The sequence below is a fragment of the Oncorhynchus clarkii genome, chromosome 3 (genome assembly GCF_045791955.1).
Source record: "Oncorhynchus clarkii lewisi isolate Uvic-CL-2024 chromosome 3, UVic_Ocla_1.0, whole genome shotgun sequence".
NCBI lineage: Eukaryota > Metazoa > Chordata > Actinopteri > Salmoniformes > Salmonidae > Oncorhynchus > Oncorhynchus clarkii.
Window position 1 is genome coordinate 8,098,946 of NC_092149.1, and position 19,866 is coordinate 8,118,811.

Genomic DNA, 19,866 nt, shown 5'->3' on the forward strand with positions numbered 1-19,866 from the left:
AGCTTTCCAAACTGGCAGCAATGATGTTCAAAGTAGTCCAACCCACAGAATAAACCATCAGACCACATCAACTACAATAACATTCTCAGTAATATTCTCAGTCATATTTTTTGTCTTGCTATGACTGTGATTTGTTATTTATCTACCGTAGTTGAATGCACTGACTGTATGTCGCTCTGAATAAGAGCATCTGCTGAATGACCAAAATGGAAATGTAAAAAACAAATACTTGCAAACTGGAGATTATACTAATGAGCTTCGGCCCCCAAACAAGTACAAATGTGGTTGCTCCGGGCCGGACCAAATTTGAACGAATCATAGACGTCTAGGCTATGCTTCACAAATTTGTACAGCACAGTATGGCACAGTTCAGTACAGTAGAGCACAGGATAATACAGTACAGTACAGTAGAGTTTGATTCAGTAGAGTACAGTAATTTAATTAGTAGAGTACATTAGAGTAAAGTAGGATACAATTCAGTACATTATAATGTACTGAACTATACTGTATTGTACTGTACTCTACTTTTTTTATGTAATGTACAGTCGGTTACTGTATAGTTCTCTACTGTACTGTGCTGTCCAAACAAAACATAGACATCTGTGTTGGGGGCAAATGGACCAGACCAAATCTGAACCAATTATACCCTTACAAAAAAGAGTTCAGTTTTGAAACAGCCGTAAAAGTGCAGTAACTGCAGTCAACTGTGGTATTTTGGACGCAGTAATTGCAGAATAACCAGTGTACTGACGTTGAACTGCAAATACACTGCAAAATTACTGCAGTAAAAAAACGGTGTTATTTTGGACGCGGTATTTGCAGCATACACCAGTTATACTGCAATCTTTTTTCGTAAAGGTAGACGTCTATGTGGCTGTTTTCCATAAACACATCCCCAGCCACAGACTTTCAATCAGTCAAAACTCAATAAAGATATTTAATTTGAGACCTTTAACCCACACAGCATTACATCTGAGATCAGTTTACAGTGAACAGTGCCACTGGTCGCGTTTCTTATTGATTTTGCTTTGATTATGAATTTTGAGAAGTACATAATCTGCTGTTATATCGCACTGCAATGATGTCCGAGGGGGGAAAACAGTGTTCGTTGTTTGAAGCAGCTAGGCTAACGTGGCAGTTTCACAGCTACGGATTCCAGCTTTAAACCCATATAGCTAGGTTGTGGAAATCAGAAAGGCACATAAACGTTTTTCTGTCTCTTTGAAAATGATACTATAGGGTAAACAATGGCGCACACCTGAAACGATGTCTTGTATGTGGACTGGGTTGAATTTGTCCTCCTCCGTTGTATTATCACAATCCAAGTCTCCCACGTTTGTAATTACCCAGCACAGGAACCAGGAAGAGAAGTTTGAATGCAACACGCGTCCTATTTTTTGTTTTGGGCAACAATTCTGATGCGAGTTTTATAATGAGGATTATCTTTAAGTGATCGGCAATGTCTGATAAGGGTCCTGTATTAACGTCAGGTATCATTTTTTACCTATCGATCGGGGCAGCAATATTTCAAATACTTGAAGAACCCAATTGGAAACTGGCCAAATCCGAATATTCCCGTCAAAAGGAAAACATTCTTAAAACATATCCGTGCTTGACTAAAGAAGATCTGAACTATATTTTGGGGGTATGTAGGGATTCAATTTAGAATACATGTATTATATTCCCAATCGGCGTTTTAATGATTATCATTACTGTGTTGTTAGCTTGGTCAGCATTGGAACTTTATTATGTCTCTAAAACTGTATTTTACACTATGGGCGATTCCAAGGTGTAACAGCTATTGCTGAAAGTCGGATTTTTCACTTCAAAATGTATGTCAAACAAAAAACAATAATTGCAAAGTTAAACAAACCGTACAACTCTATGCACCTTTGTTCTTCAAGCAAATGTATTGTAAACATTTCAGTGAAAGTTGTTAAAAGTAGTTCTTGTGCATGGAGTTGTGTGGTTTGTTGAACTTCTTTGCAATCATTGTTTTTTGTTTATTTTAAAGTGAAAAAATCCGAGTCTCAGAATCCCTCTGTTACCGTAGAATTGCCACTATGTTTTAGGCCTACTGTTCGACAACTATTTAGTCCCATGGACGTTGTCCCTGGATAATAAACCTACCCAGGGCATTTCAGGTGCTGAATGAAAGCTTAGACCTCTGGGACCTCGAAAATAAGTGTTATATGGATGTCAAAAATACTTATTTTCTGGACGTTGAAATCAGGTCCGTTTTAGAGGCTGAATGAATGGAAAAAATATGTATTTTTCAGACATTGAAAATATGTATTTTTCAGACATTGATTCTATGGCAAAAAATTAAATGCTATACATGTTCTATTAAGTAAGAAACCAAATATGTATTATTGCTCCCATCTATCACATGCAGTAATGTTAGCTTTTTCAAATCCTTTAAAACTGGCAGCAATGATGATCAAAGTAGGCCAGCATACAGAATGAACAAACTGACCACTACAATAACATTCTGAGTAACGTTTACAGAATATTTTTTTCTTGCTATGACTGTGATATGTTGTTGTTTATCTACCTCAAATCAAATCAAATCAAATTTTATTTGTCACATACACATGGTTAGCAGATGTTAATGCGAGTGTAGCGAAATGCTTCAACCTTAGTTGAATACACTGACTGTAAGTCACTCTGGATAAGAGCATCTGCTGAATGTCCAAAATATACATGGAAAAACAAACACTAGCTGGGTATTGTTCTAATGATAAAATACACATCTGGTCTGTGTGGACCAGATCCATGTCTGTGTTTGGGCCAAATATAGGCCGGTCTGGACAACTATGATTGGTTCAGATTTGATCCGGACGGGACCAAAAATCCACGTTCGTGGACATTGAAATCGGGGCTCCAAAAAAATACCCCAAAAATATGGAGGATCAGAAAAAGACGTCCAAAAGGCATCGCCTGATGTCAAATGCTTTGTGGGTAATTTTACATGAAAAAATAACATTGTAGATCATCTGAAATGATTTAATCTAAACAAAGCTTGTCAAGTTAGGACATTTCAGTCCTTGGCAGTACTGATATGGCTGTGTTATTGATAATATTTAAGCATATTTGTATTTTTATATGGTATTATGAATATATTATTTTCACTGTTGCAGTAAAAGCTTGGAGTACTTCTACGCTTATAAATCAAGTTTCAATTATAGAACACATTATAGAACAGAACACATCACTGATGAGCCTACATGCGTTTTCATCATCTCTGTGCTCTTTAACGAAGGAGCCAAGTCAGCATGTTGGGACAGTTCAGAAGAACTGGTTTGCCATTTTCTTTGCTCCGATAACAGTGCAGATGCAACGTTGGTAACAGAATGACGTCAGAAGATTGCACAGTCATTATGTTGCCAAACTTTGCGTCTGCACTGTTCTTCAAGCCAATATGTTTTCAGTGGAAATTGTTAAAAGTAGTCCTTGTGCAGAGTTGTATGTTTTGTTTAACTTTGCAATCATTGGTTTTCATTTGACATACATTTTATAGTGTCAAATCAGAGTCTCAGTGCCACTCTGCTACCGTGGAATAGCCAAGGGGCAGCATATTTTCAGAGGGCGTTGTCTCTCTAGATATCCGGGTTGCCTCCAATGTTTCAATGCCACTGCTGTCTAGGGTCGTGTTTACGAGACTACAGAGGGCGTTGTCAGTCCCTTCATTACGGTTGTGTCCTTCTATTTGAAGGTTCTGGAAATATATAACAGGGGTCTATTGTTTGTGTGTAATGACTAAAATATATTTTTCAAACAAATCAAAGTGGGAACATATTATATTTTTATTTGCTCAATCTCAGTGGATTTAGATTCCCAAAGTAACTCTGTGTTTACCTAGAGTGTGAAGACTCCTGAAATGAATCCCAATGAAACCCGTTAACGTTTAAGATAACCCCAATCAGCTCTGTTTGTACAGTGTGATAACCCACTCTGTTCCCTAGGTGGTGTCAGACGCTGCTGGACAAGGTGTGACCATCACTGGAGAGAATACCTACAACAACTGGGACTGGACCAATTCAGTTGTCTTTGCTGCCACTATTGTCACTACCATAGGTGGGCAATATCTTGAATACAACACTGGAAACATTGAAACATGTTTATCTCTCTCCGATAACAGCTGCTAACTCAGTTACCCAATGTCTAACCGTAGCAGAAATGAAGCTGCCACCCCCGTCTGAAAGCCTATACGTTTGTGATTTGCAGGTTATGGTAATGTTGCCCCAAAGACGGCTGGCGGCCGTATATTCTGCATCCTGTATGGCCTGTGTGGGATCCCTCTCTGCCTCACCTGGATTAGTGAGCTGGGCTCGTTCTTCGGAGACAGAGCCAAGCGCCTGGGACAGGTCCTGGTACTCAAAGGCCTTAGTGTGGTAAGACTCACTGGGAGTCTCTCAGCACGTCTAATGTACTGATATGGATTTCTATCAACGACTTTTGGGGAGGTGCAATACATGACTTAAGCATTTATTAACAGCGGATTAGCCAATGGTCAGCCACGTTTAGCCACTGTAGCTGCGTACTAATGACTGAATCCCGTATGGTCCAACTAATGGAAAAGTGTTAGCCTACAAGACATGTTAGCCTTGTCACCAGATCTGGTGGAACACTCAAAAATGACAATTGACATGGTCAAATCAAAGGGATTGGTCTAACATTGTCACTTGTGTCACATGCCGTTGCTTGTTCTTCTCACTGTGCTTTAGCTGCTGCTTTGGTTGCTCTCTGGGGTCTAGGCCGGCTCACTGTAAAGCCCTTTTTACATCAGCAGTTGTCACAAAGTTCTTTAAATACATTTGAATGATTGATTGATTCTCCCCGTGTGCCGTCTGCAGAAAAAGGTCCAGTTGATCTGCACGGCCATCTTCCTCCTGTGGGGTCTGCTGGTACACCTGGTGATCCCCCCGTTTGTGTTCATGTCCCTGGAGGGATGGTCGTACCTGGAGGGCTTCTACTTCTCCTTCATCACCCTCACCACTGTCGGCTTCGGGGACTACGTCGCAGGTAGTTACATAGGCTTTTCATGAAGTAGATGGCATTCCTCAGAAAATATTAGTTTATATTTAAGAGATCATTATATCACCTAATTCACATTAGAGGATCATAAAGTTATTTGGAGTTGGATTCATTGCCTGGTGCAATCCTGCTTTGTCCAAGCTGAAGAAAGGGTGACATATACTTAATTAAACTATGTTGTCTTTTTGACTCCACAGGTATCAATCCAAACATAGACTACCCAAGGCTGTACCGGGTGTTTGCAGAGGTGTGGATATACATGGGTCTGGCCTGGCTGTCTCTTTTCTTCAGCTGGAACGTCCACATGGTGGTGTCGGCTCACAAGGTCCTGAAGAAGAGAAGGCAGAGACACAGGATGGACCACCTGGACCATCGATGGCAGCTCGAGAAGGACGACATCCACAGCCCTCGCCGCCTCCCCACCGCCGTCGACATCTTCAACTTCCTGTCTGAGAAGCATGAGGACTACAGCACCGCCATCAGGCAGATTGGCGCTGCCGCGAAGCCGAAGCCGAAGATGGAATTCAAGGAGTTGAGTCGTTCAAAGAGCTGTAGTGACATCCTGGGGACGAATATCCAAACCCTGGAGCATTCCCCACGCCGCCTGAGGCGCCACCTCAGCATCAGTCACAATATGTTACTAAGCAGCTTTGGGATGGGAGAGGAGGGGCAGAGGCTTATCGAGGATGACCCTGTCTTTATGAAAGACCCTGTGTTTGAGGAGAACTGTCTGGATAGGGACACTAGAGCGAAGGCTGTTTATGTGTCCAACTCAAAAGAGAACCTAAACCCCGCCGATCTAGGTCCTAACATCAACAAAGAGGAGAATGTTCAGAATCAAGATGGTGGAGAGAATAGGTTTACTGTATCAAAGGTAGTGGAGGGGGATTCGGGAGAGGAGAATGATGAGAAAGGCTGAAGCCTTGGATCCATCCTCTTCATGGAGAACTGAATGATGTAATCAAAAGGGGACTATCGCTCTCTCCTAGAAGTTTGGTTGGTGCATAAAACTTGTGAATTCAGATAAATAAAAGGTATGATGGGTCTGTGATGGGTCCGCGGATCATCACAACTTTTTATTTATTGTACCCATCACACCTTTTTATTTATCACCCCATCACACCTTTTTATTTATCACCCCATCACACCTTTTAATATCACCACATCACACCTTAATATCACCCCATCACATTTATCACCCCATCACACCTTTTTATTTATCACCCCATCACACCTTTTAATATCACCCCATCACACCTTTTAATATCACCCCATCACACCTTTTTATTTATCACCCCATCACACCTTTTAATTTATCACCCCATCACACCTTTTAATTTATCACCCCCATCACACCTTTTAATTTATCACCCCCATCACACCTTTTAATTTATCATCCCATCACACCTTTTTATCCATCTGAACTGAATGATGTAGAAGCATCATAAGAAGGTCCTGGGACAACCAGAGACTATGGCAGAGTTAGGATTGGTCACATTCCCCTGTGGTGAGGAGTGGAAACAAACGGTTTTCCTTAACATCGTGATCAGTGAAATGTATGACCCAAGATTATCAAGACCTAAGATCATGAACACAGTCTGGACAACTTCCTGTCTTCTCTGTTATCTTTATCTTGATGTTAAACACACATTTTGGTCTGTGGGAAAAGTAAAAGAAGGAAAATATAGCAAACAATGGACTCCTTAGAGTTGCCAGTGTGATTTACCTGACTCTAAAATGAGAAACTGAAAGCAATGTAGTTTGTCTATTGTTACAAACTGCCTTCAGAAATAAAGTTTACATGAGTTTCTATGCAATTTCCATGTTTTTTATATGAGTAGATGTAGTGGTAGTGGACTTGAAAAAGGAGATATAAGATATAGAATCATTTTGTATTTTTTGCTTTGTCATTACCCCCCCCCCCCGAAAAACATTCCCCCAAAGATCGATGATCAACAATATGTCAAAGTAAAATAATGAAATATAACGGTTTAATCAATACAAATAGTCCACCATTTTCGACAGTGTGCAGGTCTCTCATCTTTTCCAGTATTCTTATTTTGACTCCTACTCACCTGGAACAGACACTATTGAGTACTAAGGAACTTAAAAGAGCGCAGACGGCCTCTTATCATTTAACATAATTACACATGCCATGCATCACAGCAATTGCAGTGTTATATTGTGGCAACCATGTGGAATATTTATACTTTTCAATCATATTACACCAGACAAGATGTACTATACAGAAACAGCACAGACTTTGAGAACAATACAGTTTGAGTGTCATTACTGCACCTATATATACACACACACAGACTTTGAGAACAATACAGTTTGAGTGTCATTACTGCATCTATATATACACACACAGACTTTGGAAATCAGATGTCTGGAAGGAATCATTGGCTACTTCAGATCACAGACCAGGGCTTTGTGGTAGACTGTTCCTATGAGAAGCTTTCCTTCATAGGGAGCTGCTACAGAGGATCCTATGAGCACACTGCCATCATCAGCATAGACCTGGGTCACCACTGGCTTCTCATAGTGGATGTCCTGAATCCTAATGACCTATAAAACAAATTATGATAAAGAAAAGCAATTAAAGCTTTTGGTACATGGGGCTGTGTCCCAAATGGCAGCCTATTCCCTATACAGTACACTACACTACTTTTGGCCAAGGCCCATAGGGAGTATACTCTATAGGGCAGGTATTCCCAAACTGGTGATGTGATATAGCGAAGCACCTGAGTGAGTTGGGTGTGAAATTACGCTGATACTTTCCCGAAACGGATGACACAAACAACTGGATTGGTTATCCCTTACATGCCCTGCCTCCAGTCCACTTACATGCCCTGCCTCCAGTCCACTTACATGCCCTGCCTCCAGTCCACTTACATGCCCTGCCTCCAGTCCACTTACTGATATCTGAACAAGAGAGACTCATAAACATTGTAACAAGCGGTTCTGTGAAAATTGAATTTAATCAGAAGCCACTGCCAGATTTCTGGATAGGGCTGCGCTCAGAATATCCTGCCTTGGCAAATCATGCTGTTAAAACACTGATGCCCTTTGCAACCACATACCTGAGAGTGGATTCTCGGCCCTCTCTAGCATGAAAACTAAATAAAGACACAGACTGTTTGTGGAAAATGATTTAAGACTGAGACTCTCTCCAATACAACCCAACATTGCAGAGTTAAGTGCATCCTTTCAAGCACACCTTTCTCATTAACCTGTGCTGAGTTATGCACAATTTTCAATTAACAAATAAGGTTTAATATCTAAGATGGTTAAATAAAAAGCAAAATTATTGACTATTATTATATTATTATTTGTGCCCTGGTCCTATAAGAGCTCTTTGTCACGTCCCATGAGCCGTGTTGTGACAACAACTCACACTCATTCTTATGTTTAATAAATGTATCGTATAGTGTGTGGGTGGCAGGCTTACAATGGTGGCAAAAAAACAACATTTGAGAGTGTGCTGACCCTCGTGCTAGAGGGGGGGTACGCAGCTGGAGGTTGAATGTTTGAAGGGGTATGGGACTATAAAAAGTGTGGGAACTACTGCTATAGGGAATAGGGTGCCATTTGGAACTGAGATCAGAGTGAATTTATTCCTATAATATAATAGAACTAGAGAGGACATGGTAAATGACGTACTAACCTCAGATCCAGGTAGATCCTCAGGGTCATATACTGCTACCTTTGCTCCATTAGGGTGACAACCCAGCCATAGGTCACCTGTTACATGGTCCACCTCGATGTTGTCACAGAGAGACCCAACGGCTACAGACTGGTTGGAGACAGACATCATTAGGAATGTGATGGCTGATTGTATTACAGCGGTTGGACCATCTCTAGAAACAATACTAAATATAATATTATGCCCGTAAAGAAGTTTGCGTTCATATTTGATGTAGTGAAAAAGTTTTACCTTGACATGTACCAAGTCTTTGTTTTTCTTTATCTCAAAAACAGCAATCTCATGGTCCAAAATAGCAGACACGTATAGATACCTGTGGGGGGAAGAAATAGCAGACACGTATAGATACCTGTGTAGCAGACACGTATAGATACCTGCATAACAGACACGTATAGATACCTGTGGGGGGAAGAACACATTTATTGTTTTACTGCATAACACACTTCCAAAGAGCACAACCGATTTGTACATTTTAAACTGTTGGATTCTCAATTGTGTAGACTTTACTACAATTGTGGAAACAAAGAAGGCACCTTTTGTCGGGTGACATGTTGATGCCGTTAGCAGATAGGAAGCCATCGCCCACTGCCTTCACTCCTCCAGGGCTGTAGTAAACCACGTCAGCCCAGGGTAGACCCAGGAACACAGCCAGCATGTGTAGCACTGCACTGGGATAGGAGTGATCGTTGGTGGCATAGAAGCTCTCCACTCCCACAGCCACAATGTCATTCACACTGAGAGAGTAAAGGGCAAAAACATACAGAGTTAGCCAAGCAGAAACACACCACTGTGGAACTCTCACTGGTCATACTGTACAGTACATAGCCAATGTGGTTCATCCACATCATGTAAATGTAAACATCTCACACCTACCTATGAAGGAGATCATGCTTTATAGTTTTCAGGTGCACAATGGTGTTGTCCTCCTCGACAAATAGAAAGATCTCTACCTGGCTCGTGTAATGTTGAGGGTGATTGACAACAAACAGATAGATGGTTTTATCTGGAAGGAGATGGGAGTTCAGCAGTGAGAAATATCGTCTCTACTGTCTCCTCTGGTGTCTAAGGCTCTCTATTGATTGACAGGGAAGACACACACACACACACACACACACACACACACACACACACACACACACACACACACACACACACACACTAGTGTTCATAATTCCATAGGCAATGGTCTGAAGAGTGTTCCAATTTGGGATAATCTGGTCTGGAATGGAGGAATTTCCTGCGATTTCTGACTTGAGTAACTAGAATAATTGCTGACACATGTTTTATACTGTACTGTTTTACTGTGTACTGTTTTACTGTATACTGTATTGTTTTACTGTATACTGTATTGTTGTACTGTATACTGTATTGTTTTACTGTATACTGTATTGCTTTACTGTATACTGTATTGTTGTACTGTATACTGTATTGTTGTACTGTATACTGTATTGTTTTACTGTATACTGTATTGTTTTACTGTATACTGTATTGTTTTACTGTATACTGCACTGTTTTGCTATACAGTACCAGTCAAATATTTGGACACACCTACTCATTCAAGGGTTTTTCTTTATGCCAAAGTGTGCAAAGTGTGTCATCAAGGCAAAGGGTGGCTAATTTGAAGAATCTAAAATATATTTAGATATTTTTAACACTTTTTTGGTTACCTCATGATTCCATATGTTTTATTTCATAGTTGTGATGTCTTCGCTATTACTCTACAATGTAGAAAATAGTTTTTAAAAAACAGAAAAACCCTTGAATGAGCAGGTGTGTCCAAACTTTTGACTGGTACTGTATATTGTACTTATATTTTATTAATAAAATATATTATAAACATATCTTGTGTAATTTCCATTTTTGTATGTTGTTGAATCAAACAGCTGGCCATTACGGTCTAGCCGGTCTTGATGAGGGAAAGTGTCTGGCAGAGAGATTCACAGTCAAAGTGTGTCTCTATATACGCTGTGGATTTTATTGTTTGGGTGGGTGATTACACAAAGCTCACTGGTCCACTTTGTGAAGTTACCACATGTCCGATGTTTTTGAAACAAACTCATTTCATATGTGAGAGCTAAATCTCCCATACTTTACCTGTCTCGTCAATGTAGACACTGATTCCATGGGGGTTGAAGGAGTTCCGGTCCAGGTCTCCTTTGATTGTCAGCTCCACAGGGATCAGTCTGGGGTCCAACAGGTCCAGGGTATAGATCTTCCCTGGGTCATCAGAGAAGGAGGGCATTCCAGGATATTTCAAGCCCTGGGTGGGGGTATTGATTTGACATGAGTGACAGGGTCCTCAAAAGTCCTAAATGTCACCCTATTCCCTATATAGTGCACTACTTTTGACTAAATTAGTGCACTATGTAGGGAATAGGGTACCGTTTGGGATACATTAGGTTGTATGTATTGTATTATTAAAAACAGCTGTTTTATTCTGTAAAAATAGTTATTTTATCATCAGTGTGAGGGAGGTATGTTCAACAGGCAATATTATGAATTGAGGACAATATTTTAATTATTCAGTGTGCCTTACCAGAATATGCTTGTCATGAAGGATCGCATCATGACAATGGATTGTACTTACGGTGCTTATGATGGCCAGTCCATCTCGAAGTATGGTGAAGTCCTCTGCTCCATATTCTGTACATATAGGATTGTCCACAAACCATTAGCAATAGCCTATATCAATGTATTATTTTTATCCCATAGGCCAAAGGCCTTCATTAAACATAACATCATCATCATGACACCAAACAAAGCATGCTGGGACACGTTGATACTTGGACTATTAGTCTAATGGACTTCAGCCCTGACACTTGCCCAACTAGCGGTTATACAGCCTGATCTCATCACACATACTGAGAAGACTCATTATTTTGAGCCTACTGGAATAACTGGAACAGGCTCAAAGTAGAACAGGCTATTTCAACATTACATTGGTATCTATCTCACACCGATGTGAAACATAGAAGAACTATACTATATGTATTAATTAAAGCATGAACTGTTATAATGTCAATATGATTACAATTTAATGGACTGGTTCAGACATACCTATATTCTTTAATAGGTGACAGTTGGGGAGGCGTTTTACAGGCACTTCTCTGTTGGCAAGGGCTATTTCACTGCAAATAGAACCCGGTTAATATTACTTTGGTGTGAAAGCAAGAGCAACACAGATCATTCTAATTTCAGCTTTTGACACTCTCACACCACTGCTCAATTCACCTAAAGTAGTTCACTTCAATTTTGCTAAAAGCCTATTTTTCAAATATCACTTTTAATGTCTGAGGCCTCTGTTGACAATGCCAATCAGGTCAATATTGTAAACTCTGATCAGGAAAATGTAGCATGATTCCGAAGAAGACATTCCAAAGAAGATACACATGCCCTATAATGTTAAAATGTTCAGCAACCATGCAGCCTACCTCAATTTAAGAAGTCTTTGCCCCAAAAGAGCTGCCAATGCAGCAATGCAGATGGTAACAAGCACCCACTTCATGGCAGACAAACTCTTTCCCTTGGTCAAAGGTTATGAAATCCGTGTGCAAAAGGTGGGTGTGTTGTGTACAGGCAGAGTGTAATTGCACAGTTGAACCATGGGGCGCGCTGTAGTTTAGCAATTCCTAGAGGGAGGTCAAATCTGCAGTCCTAAAACTGTGATCCCCGGGTTCATGATGATGATATTGTCCACATCACTTGTTTGCTGCTTTTCAGACAAATGAGTTGACAACTAAACAACAGTTGAGACTTGCACGCCAAATTAGCGGCCCGCATTTAATGTAAAGAAGTTAACACACTTGTGAAGAATACAATACTCAGTTACTTCACAACTGAATCTAGTTCACTTTACAAAGAGGGTAGAAAACATATCAAATACTGGTTTTCCATGTCAAATCAGTGAGATGTACCTGTAATTGAACTTTAACCTCTACGCAGGGGTGTAAAGTACTTAAGTAAACATACTTTAAAGTACTACTTAAGTCAATTTTTGGGGTATCTGTACTTTACTATTGATATATATTTTTTAAACTTTTAACACTACATTCCTAAAGAAAGAATGTACTTTTTACTCCATTGAGTTTACCTAACACCCAAAAGTTACATTTTGAAAGCTTAGCAGGACAGGAAAATGACCAATTCACACACTTATCAAGACAACACATGGTCATCCCTTCTGCCTCTGATTTGACGGACTCACTAAACACAAATGCATCTTTCGTAAATTATACCTGAGTGTTGGAGTGTGCCCCTGGCTATCCATACATTTTAAAAACAAGAAAATGGGGCCGTCTGCTTTGCTTAAAATAAGGAATTTGAAATGATTTACACTTCTACTTTTTCTTTTGATACTTAACTATATTTTTTTGCAATTACATTTACTTTGGATACTTAAGTATATTTATAACCAAATACTTTTATACTTTTACTCAAGTAGTATTTTACTGGGAGACTTTTCCTTTTACTTGAGTAACTTTCTATTAAGGTATCTATACTTTTACTCAAGTATGACAATTGGGTACTTTTTCCACCACTGCCTTTATGGGATCGGTCCCCCCACGGGACAGTTGAAATAAAGAGCGCTAATGTGATTAGCATGACGCTGTAAGTGTTGGTCAATCTCTTCAACAGATGATCAGGTCTATATAATTATCAAACATACATTAGTAATGGAAAGGAAACACAGACTCTTAGTTTAAGTATTAAAATACTCATTTTAGTAATACAATTGTAGGCAGAAGTTGGTACAGAGTACAGTATAACAGTATATGATAGTTCTCCCCAAGTTCTGCAAAATGTGTAAGACATCCTGCAACTCATATAGCCTCTCCCAGTCCTCCTTGCATGAGTTTCCATGGCAACAACATTTTAATAAAGCTAACCTCCCTCTGACAGCAGTAACCATCTTATCAGCAATTAAAAGCCCAGAAGTGGGTTTGACCGAAACTTGACCTGTCATCACAAGTATGGGGTCATAACAAGGTGAACGAGTGTAAGCATCTTCTGATAGGTGGCTGGTTTTATCAGGTCTGTGACAGCCTTGTGTTCTCAGAAAACCAGATAATCACGGTGGGATCCAGACAGGAGGAGTCTGAATGTAGACGCCTTCTGATAGTGTCTGAAGGTCACATCACTCAAAAACAGATTTTAACACACACACAGAGGTCTCGTGAAGAGGAGACCTTACAGTTTATCATAACATAATTTATTAACCCTTTAAAAGGTATAAGGCCTTGGTTTAACCCTCTTCATTAGTAACAAGAACATTTCCCAGGACATGTCTTATATGGGCAAAAAGCTTAAATGTGTGTTAATCTAACTGCACTGTCCAATTTACAGTAGCCATTACAGTGAAAAAATACCATGCTAATGTTTGAGGAGAGTGCACAACAACAAAAACATTTTTATCACAGCAACTGGTTTGATATATTCACCTCTGAAGGTAAATAACATACTTACATTCAGAATCTTGCTCTGATTTGTCATCCAGAGATAAAATGTAGCTTAGTTTTGTTTGATAAAATCCATTTTTATATTAAAAAAACATCACATCTAGATGTGTGAAGGTTGGTGTATTTTCTGTAGGGAAGCTAATTATCCATAATTTATGACATTCCTAGAAGTGTGTAAACTTACATTTTTTATTACCATATCATTTTTGTATGTTCTCTATAGTTATGTACTTGTGTTAATTGACCAATTCGGCACATTTGGGCAGACTTGAAACAACATTTTGAACAGTAATGCAACGGTTCATTGGATCAGTCTAAAACTTTGTACATACACTGCTGCCATCTAGTGAAATTGCACCTAGACTCTTAAGTGAGATATTGGCCTTTCTATTGCATTTCAAAGATGGGGGGAAAAAATTAAAATAAATGTTTTTTTCCCCCTTTGTATTATCTTTTACCAGATCTAATGTGTTATATTCTCCTACATCAATTTCACATTTCCACACACTTCAAAGTGTTTCCTTTCAAATGGTATCAATAATATGCATATCCTTGCTTCAGGTCCTGAGCTACAGGCAGTTATATTTGGGTATGTCATTTTAGGCCCAAAAAAATAACAGTCAGATTATTCTTATCAAGTCATTTCTCCTGTCATTTATCAACTTTTATACAACATTACTATGTATTGTATTGTTACAGGTCTTGTTCAGTGCACCAGCGTTATCTTTGACATATCATTTTGTCAACTTTATTGCAAATCTAACTTCCTGTGATTAGACAGAGCATGCAATGAATTAACTTTAAAATATATTTTTTTACTTATCAACTTGAACCCCACAGGCCACGGCAGAATTCAGTACGGCACAACATTGAGGAATTTTCAGCTAGATATACAGCCTCTTAAAGAAGAAGTTACAGGTCTGTGAGAGCCAGAAATCTTGCTTGTTTGTAGGTGACCAAATACTTATTTTCCACCATAATTTGCAAATAAATTCATTAAAAATCCTACAATGTGATTTTCTCATTTTGTCTGTCATAGTTGAAGTGTACCTATGATGAAAATTACAGGCCTCTCTCATCTTTTTAAGTGGGAGAACTTGCACAATTGGTGGCTGACAAAATATTTTTTTGCCCCACTGTATATTATGTAGAACAGACATCTCTCCCTGTCATATAGAGTAAGGAATCTTGTTAACTCTATTCATTGCATTTCCATCTGCAACATTCAGTATGTTGCACACTTGCACTCCTCCGACCACAACCCACGTCGGAAGCCTGTTTTCTACATAAAGCATTGGCTACTGGTCTACCTTGGCTAGATCACAGACCAAGGCTTTCTGGTAGATTGTTCCAATGAGAAGCTTTCCTCCGTAGGGAGCTGCTACAGAGGATCCTATGAGCACACTGCCATCATCAGCATAGACCTGGGTCACCACTGGCTTCTCAGAGTGGATGTCTTTAATCTGAATCACCTGTGAAAACAATATCATGAAATGTAGATGTATACCAGACAGTGAGCATTACAGAGAAAGACACCCACCCCAGGTCCAGTCCAAGTCCACTTTAAGTCCACTCAATGTCCACTCCAAGTACACTTTAAGTCCACTCCAAGTCCACTCAATGTCCACTCCAAGTCCACTCTAAGTCCACTCTGAGCACACTCCAAGTCCACTCCAAGTCCAGTCCATGTCCACCCCAAATCCACCCCAAGTCCACTCTAAGTCCACTCTAAGTCTAAGACCACTTTAAGTCCACTCTAAGTCCACTCTAAGTCCACTAAGTCCACTCTAAGTCCACTCTAAGTCCACTCTAAGACCACTTTAAGTCCACTCTAAGTCCACTCTAAGTGCACTCTAAGACCACTTTAAGTCCACTCTAAGTGCACTCTAAGTGCACTCTAAGTCCACTCTAAGACCACTTTAAGTCCACTCTAAGTGCACTCTAAGTGCACTCTAAGTCCACTCTAAGACCACTTTAAGTCCAGTTCATATCCACTCTAAGTCCACTCTAAGTCCATTGCGCTTGTGTGTTTCCTCTCGTACAGTAGTTGGAATGTACTGTAGTCCAGCAGCTTTTACAATAGCATAGTAGAGGCGTGAACATGTGAAAACAATATTGGTGTATAGTACAGAGATACACTGCTGGTATATGATCCAGAAAGCAGTTCACTCAGGAAGTTTCAATAGCACACGGCAGGTGTACGAACCTCAGATCCAGGAAGATCCTCAGGATCATTTCGAAATAGTTTCCAGCCATTAGGGTGACAACCTATCCACAAGTCGCCAGTCTCAGGGTCAACATAAATGTTGTCAACAAGAGAGCCCACTTCCACGACCTGGTGACAAAGAATAATATCACGTATGCTATAAAAATAAAGAGAGTCACACACTCTATATATATAAACTCCCAGTAATTTATTGGGTAAAACACCTAACGTTTTCGGCATCACTGTGCCTTCTTCAGGGCGCCTGAGAGCAGAGGGTGCCTGAGAGCAGAGGGTGCCTTCTTCAGGGTGCTTTCTTCAGGACACATTGAATGCCAAAACATTGTTTTTTTTACCCAATAAATTACTGGGACTTTATATATATTCGGTGTGCGACTCTCTATATTTTTAGACATAGTTTATTCGCCGTTAGTCAGCACCTCTACACTAAATCATTTTCTTTGGGTGTGCGCCAGCTCATGCTTTTTAAAATAATAATCTCATGAAATTAGTTTTAAAGAGCCTATTCTGGATTCAGATACACAAGCAATGGGAGAGAATAAACACATCAGATTTAGGCTTTCAACAGAGCAGCATGTTTCAATAGTCCATTTGACTATTTACCAGGTGTAAAACAAATCTGCCATTACCTTTACTGGGGCCAAACCATTGCTTTCCAGTCGCTCCAAAACATGTATGTTGTGGTCAAATAAGTCAGCCACATATATGTGCCTACATGAAAACATAAATAGTTATATGTTACATAACATCACATCAACAGACCTTATCATGTCAACATGTGATATCCACTCTATAATCAAACACGTAACAGGTTTGACTGCCCATATGGACAGGATTATTGAACTGTGTGTACACAGGACAGTACTCAAAGCACTTTGAAATTCTTTGTGTAATGTCATTATTTTTTTAATTGTAATTTTATCAGACATCCTTATACAGAGCGACTTACAGTAGTGAGTGCATACATTTGAGTACTTTATTCTTTTAAAAACATGTCATACTGGTTACCAATGGGAATCAAACCCACAACCCTGGCGCCATGCTCTACCAACTGAGCTACACGGGACTGAATACTTGAATAGAGCTATAGAAGTTGAATACATTATTGTACCTTTTGTCAGGTGAGATGTTGATGCCATTGGCCATGTAGAATCCCTCAGCCACTACTTTGACCTCTTCAGGGCTGTAATACACAACGTTAGACCAGGGCTGAGCCAGAAGTACCTCCAGAGTATTCAGAGTGCCTCCACTGAAATAGTGATCGTTGGTGGCATAGAAGCTCTCCACTCCCACAGCCACAATGTCATTCACACTAAGAGAAAACCACAGATCAACTTAAATCACTATTTACTCTAAATGGCATATTAAAGAACTGTTAGATGCATAACATGACAAAACAAAAATGATCATTAGTTTGTGCTCAGTTCAAATATCCCTAATTTCTCCAAACTCTCAGTCTTAGCCAAGTTTAAGAGGATAGGCTACATTTCCATATTGTTACCATGTAATTTACACTTTTAGCCCTGCTGTAATATGAAACTCTACTGACAATCTAGGTAACAAACCAAATTGGTTTGAAGCAATGACATGACTTTAGCTCTTGCATACCTGTGAAGGAATTCATGCTTTATGGTTTTCACATAGACAAGGGAGTGGTCCTCCTCAACAAACAGAAAGATCTCCACTTGTGTTTTCTTTTGAGGGTGATTGACCACAAACAGGTATACTGAGTTATCTGGAAAGTGGAGAAAAGATTCAGCTCAATCAATTGATCCGTCTTGTGTTTTTGACAGTTATCTTTTCACACAAGAGAAGATTGGGAAGAGCAGCAGATGCATTTCAAAACCTGTTTGTGTCCCAAAATGGCACCCTATTCCCCATATAGTGCACTACTTTTGACCAGAGCCCTATAGGGAATAGTGTGCCATTTGTGACACAGATTATGGGTTTTATTTACCCGTCTCATCTGTGTATACACTGATTCCATGTGGATTGAAGGAGTCCAGGTCAAAGCCTCTCCCCATGCGGAGCTCCACTGGTTTCATCCTAGAATCTTCACTCATATCAAGGGTGTACATCTTTCCAGGGTCATCTGAATAGGACGGCAATACAGGATCCTTCAAGCCCTAGTAATTCCAATAATATTAAGATTAATATTAGGATATGTTGATAGCCTAATACATTTATTTACGACTACATTTTTTATGTTGCGTGTTTCATATAGGGCCAAGTCAATGTTGTAACTCACAGTGCTAATAATAGCAAGTCCATTGGGAAGTATTGTGAGGTCCTCTGATCCGTACTCTGTCAGAAATCAAATCACATGTGTTTAGATACGGCTTTACAGGCAAATAGCGTTGTACAGTTACTTCATATAATACCATTGAACATGTGGCACAGAGCTTATGGAAAGGCATGCCTTTTATATCCATGCCAGCACTGTTAAAGTTCCCAATGTCCTGTACATTCATGTGTACTGTACGTACCAAGGCTTTTGATTGGATGGCAGTTTGGGAGGTGGGTTTGGACAAGCTTTCTGGAAGCAAGAGTCCTTTTCCTGCAACATGTAAAATAAGGTTCAAATTTACATCCCTTCAAATGGTTCAAACTCCAGAATAACACTGCAGTTTTAACACTGTAGTTATGACTTAGGGCATTTTTATGTGTCTATGTACAAACAATCATTAAATATAGCCTAGTCAGCTATCACATTTAGTATAGCCTCAGACTACTGTAACTTGAGCATTGAGATCAGATTTGCTTGGCGCACAGCATTGCTGTTTGTCAACAACATGTAGTGACCCTCAATCTCTCAATTTATAAGTTCAGAAAAGTGAAAATAACCCAAACCATTATTACTCAGTAATAAAGCACTGGCTAATAAAGGGAAGTTAAATAGAAAAACCGGCTTATATCGCTTGCTGTCAACAAAACACATTTTTGAGGTTGCTAGCAAAAACACTAAATTGGCTAGCTAGCTACTATAACAGCTAGCATGCAATTTTATTACAGCTAAAAAAAAGCTACAACTACATAAACACAGCCTACCTTAAGTTAATAATTCTCTCTCCAAGAAATGCTGACAAAGCAGCAACAAAAAGTGATATGGCAACCAGCTTCCCCATTTTGAATAATTAGATAGTAGTAAATTGAGCAACTTTCGAGATAACTTCACATGTTCTGTTGAAGACCTGCCAGTCTCCGCCCCGCCCGGAGGCGACCCCTGTCTCCCGCAGACACTCACTGAGCGGCAACAATGCAACTGTAGTTGATGTCAAATGTTGCCACTGAATGTGTGCGATGTGCAGTCCAATGTTGTGTATAAACTTCGGATGCCTAACAGGGAGCGCTTTATTGAAGCCATCTTGGTATTCCTTCTCCGTTGTACTTCTTTTATTTTGGTAGCTATAGAAATGCATGTATTAATGTCTACATTCGTT

General features: G+C 39.7%; 3 protein-coding genes across 4 annotated transcripts; 1 reads left to right on the forward strand and 2 right to left on the reverse strand.

Annotated features, from left to right (window-relative positions):
* Positions 1–1,424: 1,424 nt before the first annotated feature.
* LOC139387282 (potassium channel subfamily K member 5-like) lies at positions 1,425–6,193 on the forward strand. Its single transcript, XM_071133397.1, has 5 exons — positions 1,425–1,645; positions 3,966–4,077; positions 4,228–4,394; positions 4,857–5,025; positions 5,235–6,193. Exons 1-5 carry the CDS (start codon positions 1,460–1,462, stop codon positions 5,954–5,956), a joined length of 1,356 nt encoding a protein of 451 aa, XP_070989498.1. The 5' UTR covers positions 1,425–1,459; the 3' UTR covers positions 5,957–6,193.
* An 807-nt stretch (positions 6,194–7,000) lies between these two features.
* On the reverse strand, positions 7,001–12,296 carry LOC139387292 (serum paraoxonase/arylesterase 2-like). Of its 2 annotated transcripts, none has more exons than XM_071133408.1 (9): positions 12,178–12,296; positions 11,804–11,874; positions 11,334–11,389; positions 10,841–11,006; positions 9,620–9,749; positions 9,280–9,480; positions 8,978–9,059; positions 8,708–8,836; positions 7,001–7,608 (listed from the first exon to the last, which is right to left on the reverse strand). In XM_071133408.1, the coding sequence occupies exons 1-9, from the start codon at positions 12,249–12,251 to the stop codon at positions 7,447–7,449; spliced, it is 1,071 nt and encodes a 356-aa protein (XP_070989509.1). In that variant the 5' UTR covers positions 12,252–12,296; the 3' UTR covers positions 7,001–7,446. The 2 variants fall into 2 exon arrangements, with proteins under 2 accessions (XP_070989509.1, XP_070989515.1); XM_071133414.1 differs by having other exon boundaries at positions 8,990–9,059; positions 12,178–12,292.
* Positions 12,297–13,444: 1,148 nt separating this feature from the next.
* On the reverse strand, positions 13,445–19,676 carry LOC139387306 (serum paraoxonase/arylesterase 2-like). Its single transcript, XM_071133427.1, has 9 exons — positions 19,475–19,676; positions 18,913–18,983; positions 18,675–18,730; positions 18,384–18,552; positions 18,035–18,161; positions 17,538–17,738; positions 17,056–17,137; positions 16,409–16,537; positions 13,445–15,674 (listed from the first exon to the last, which is right to left on the reverse strand). Exons 1-9 carry the CDS (start codon positions 19,549–19,551, stop codon positions 15,501–15,503), a joined length of 1,086 nt encoding a protein of 361 aa, XP_070989528.1. The 5' UTR covers positions 19,552–19,676; the 3' UTR covers positions 13,445–15,500.
* Between the last annotated feature and the right edge of the window lie 190 nt (positions 19,677–19,866).

Excerpts from the sequence above, each read along its gene's own strand:
- LOC139387282 (XM_071133397.1), top strand. The coding sequence starts at position 1,460 with ATGTCTGATAAGGGTCCTGTATTAACGTCAGGTATCATTTTTTACCTA. Across the intron at positions 1,646-3,965 it reads ATCTGAACTATATTTTGGGG|GTGGTGTCAGACGCTGCTGG; the intron begins GTATGTAGGGAT and ends TCTGTTCCCTAG. Across the intron at positions 4,395-4,856 it reads TACTCAAAGGCCTTAGTGTG|AAAAAGGTCCAGTTGATCTG; the intron begins GTAAGACTCACT and ends TGCCGTCTGCAG.
- LOC139387292 (XM_071133408.1), bottom strand. The coding sequence starts at position 12,251 with ATGAAGTGGGTGCTTGTTACCATCTGCATTGCTGCATTGGCAGCTCTT. Across the intron at positions 9,750-10,840 it reads TGTCTACATTGACGAGACAG|ATAAAACCATCTATCTGTTT; the intron begins GTAAAGTATGGG and ends ATCTCCTTCCAG. Across the intron at positions 8,837-8,977 it reads AAGACTTGGTACATGTCAAG|TCTGTAGCCGTTGGGTCTCT; the intron begins GTAAAACTTTTT and ends GTCTCCAACCAG.
- LOC139387306 (XM_071133427.1), bottom strand. The coding sequence starts at position 19,551 with ATGGGGAAGCTGGTTGCCATATCACTTTTTGTTGCTGCTTTGTCAGCA. Across the intron at positions 17,739-18,034 it reads AAGCATGAATTCCTTCACAG|TGTGAATGACATTGTGGCTG; the intron begins GTATGCAAGAGC and ends GTTTTCTCTTAG. Across the intron at positions 16,538-17,055 it reads ATGGTTTGGCCCCAGTAAAG|GTCGTGGAAGTGGGCTCTCT; the intron begins GTAATGGCAGAT and ends CTTTGTCACCAG.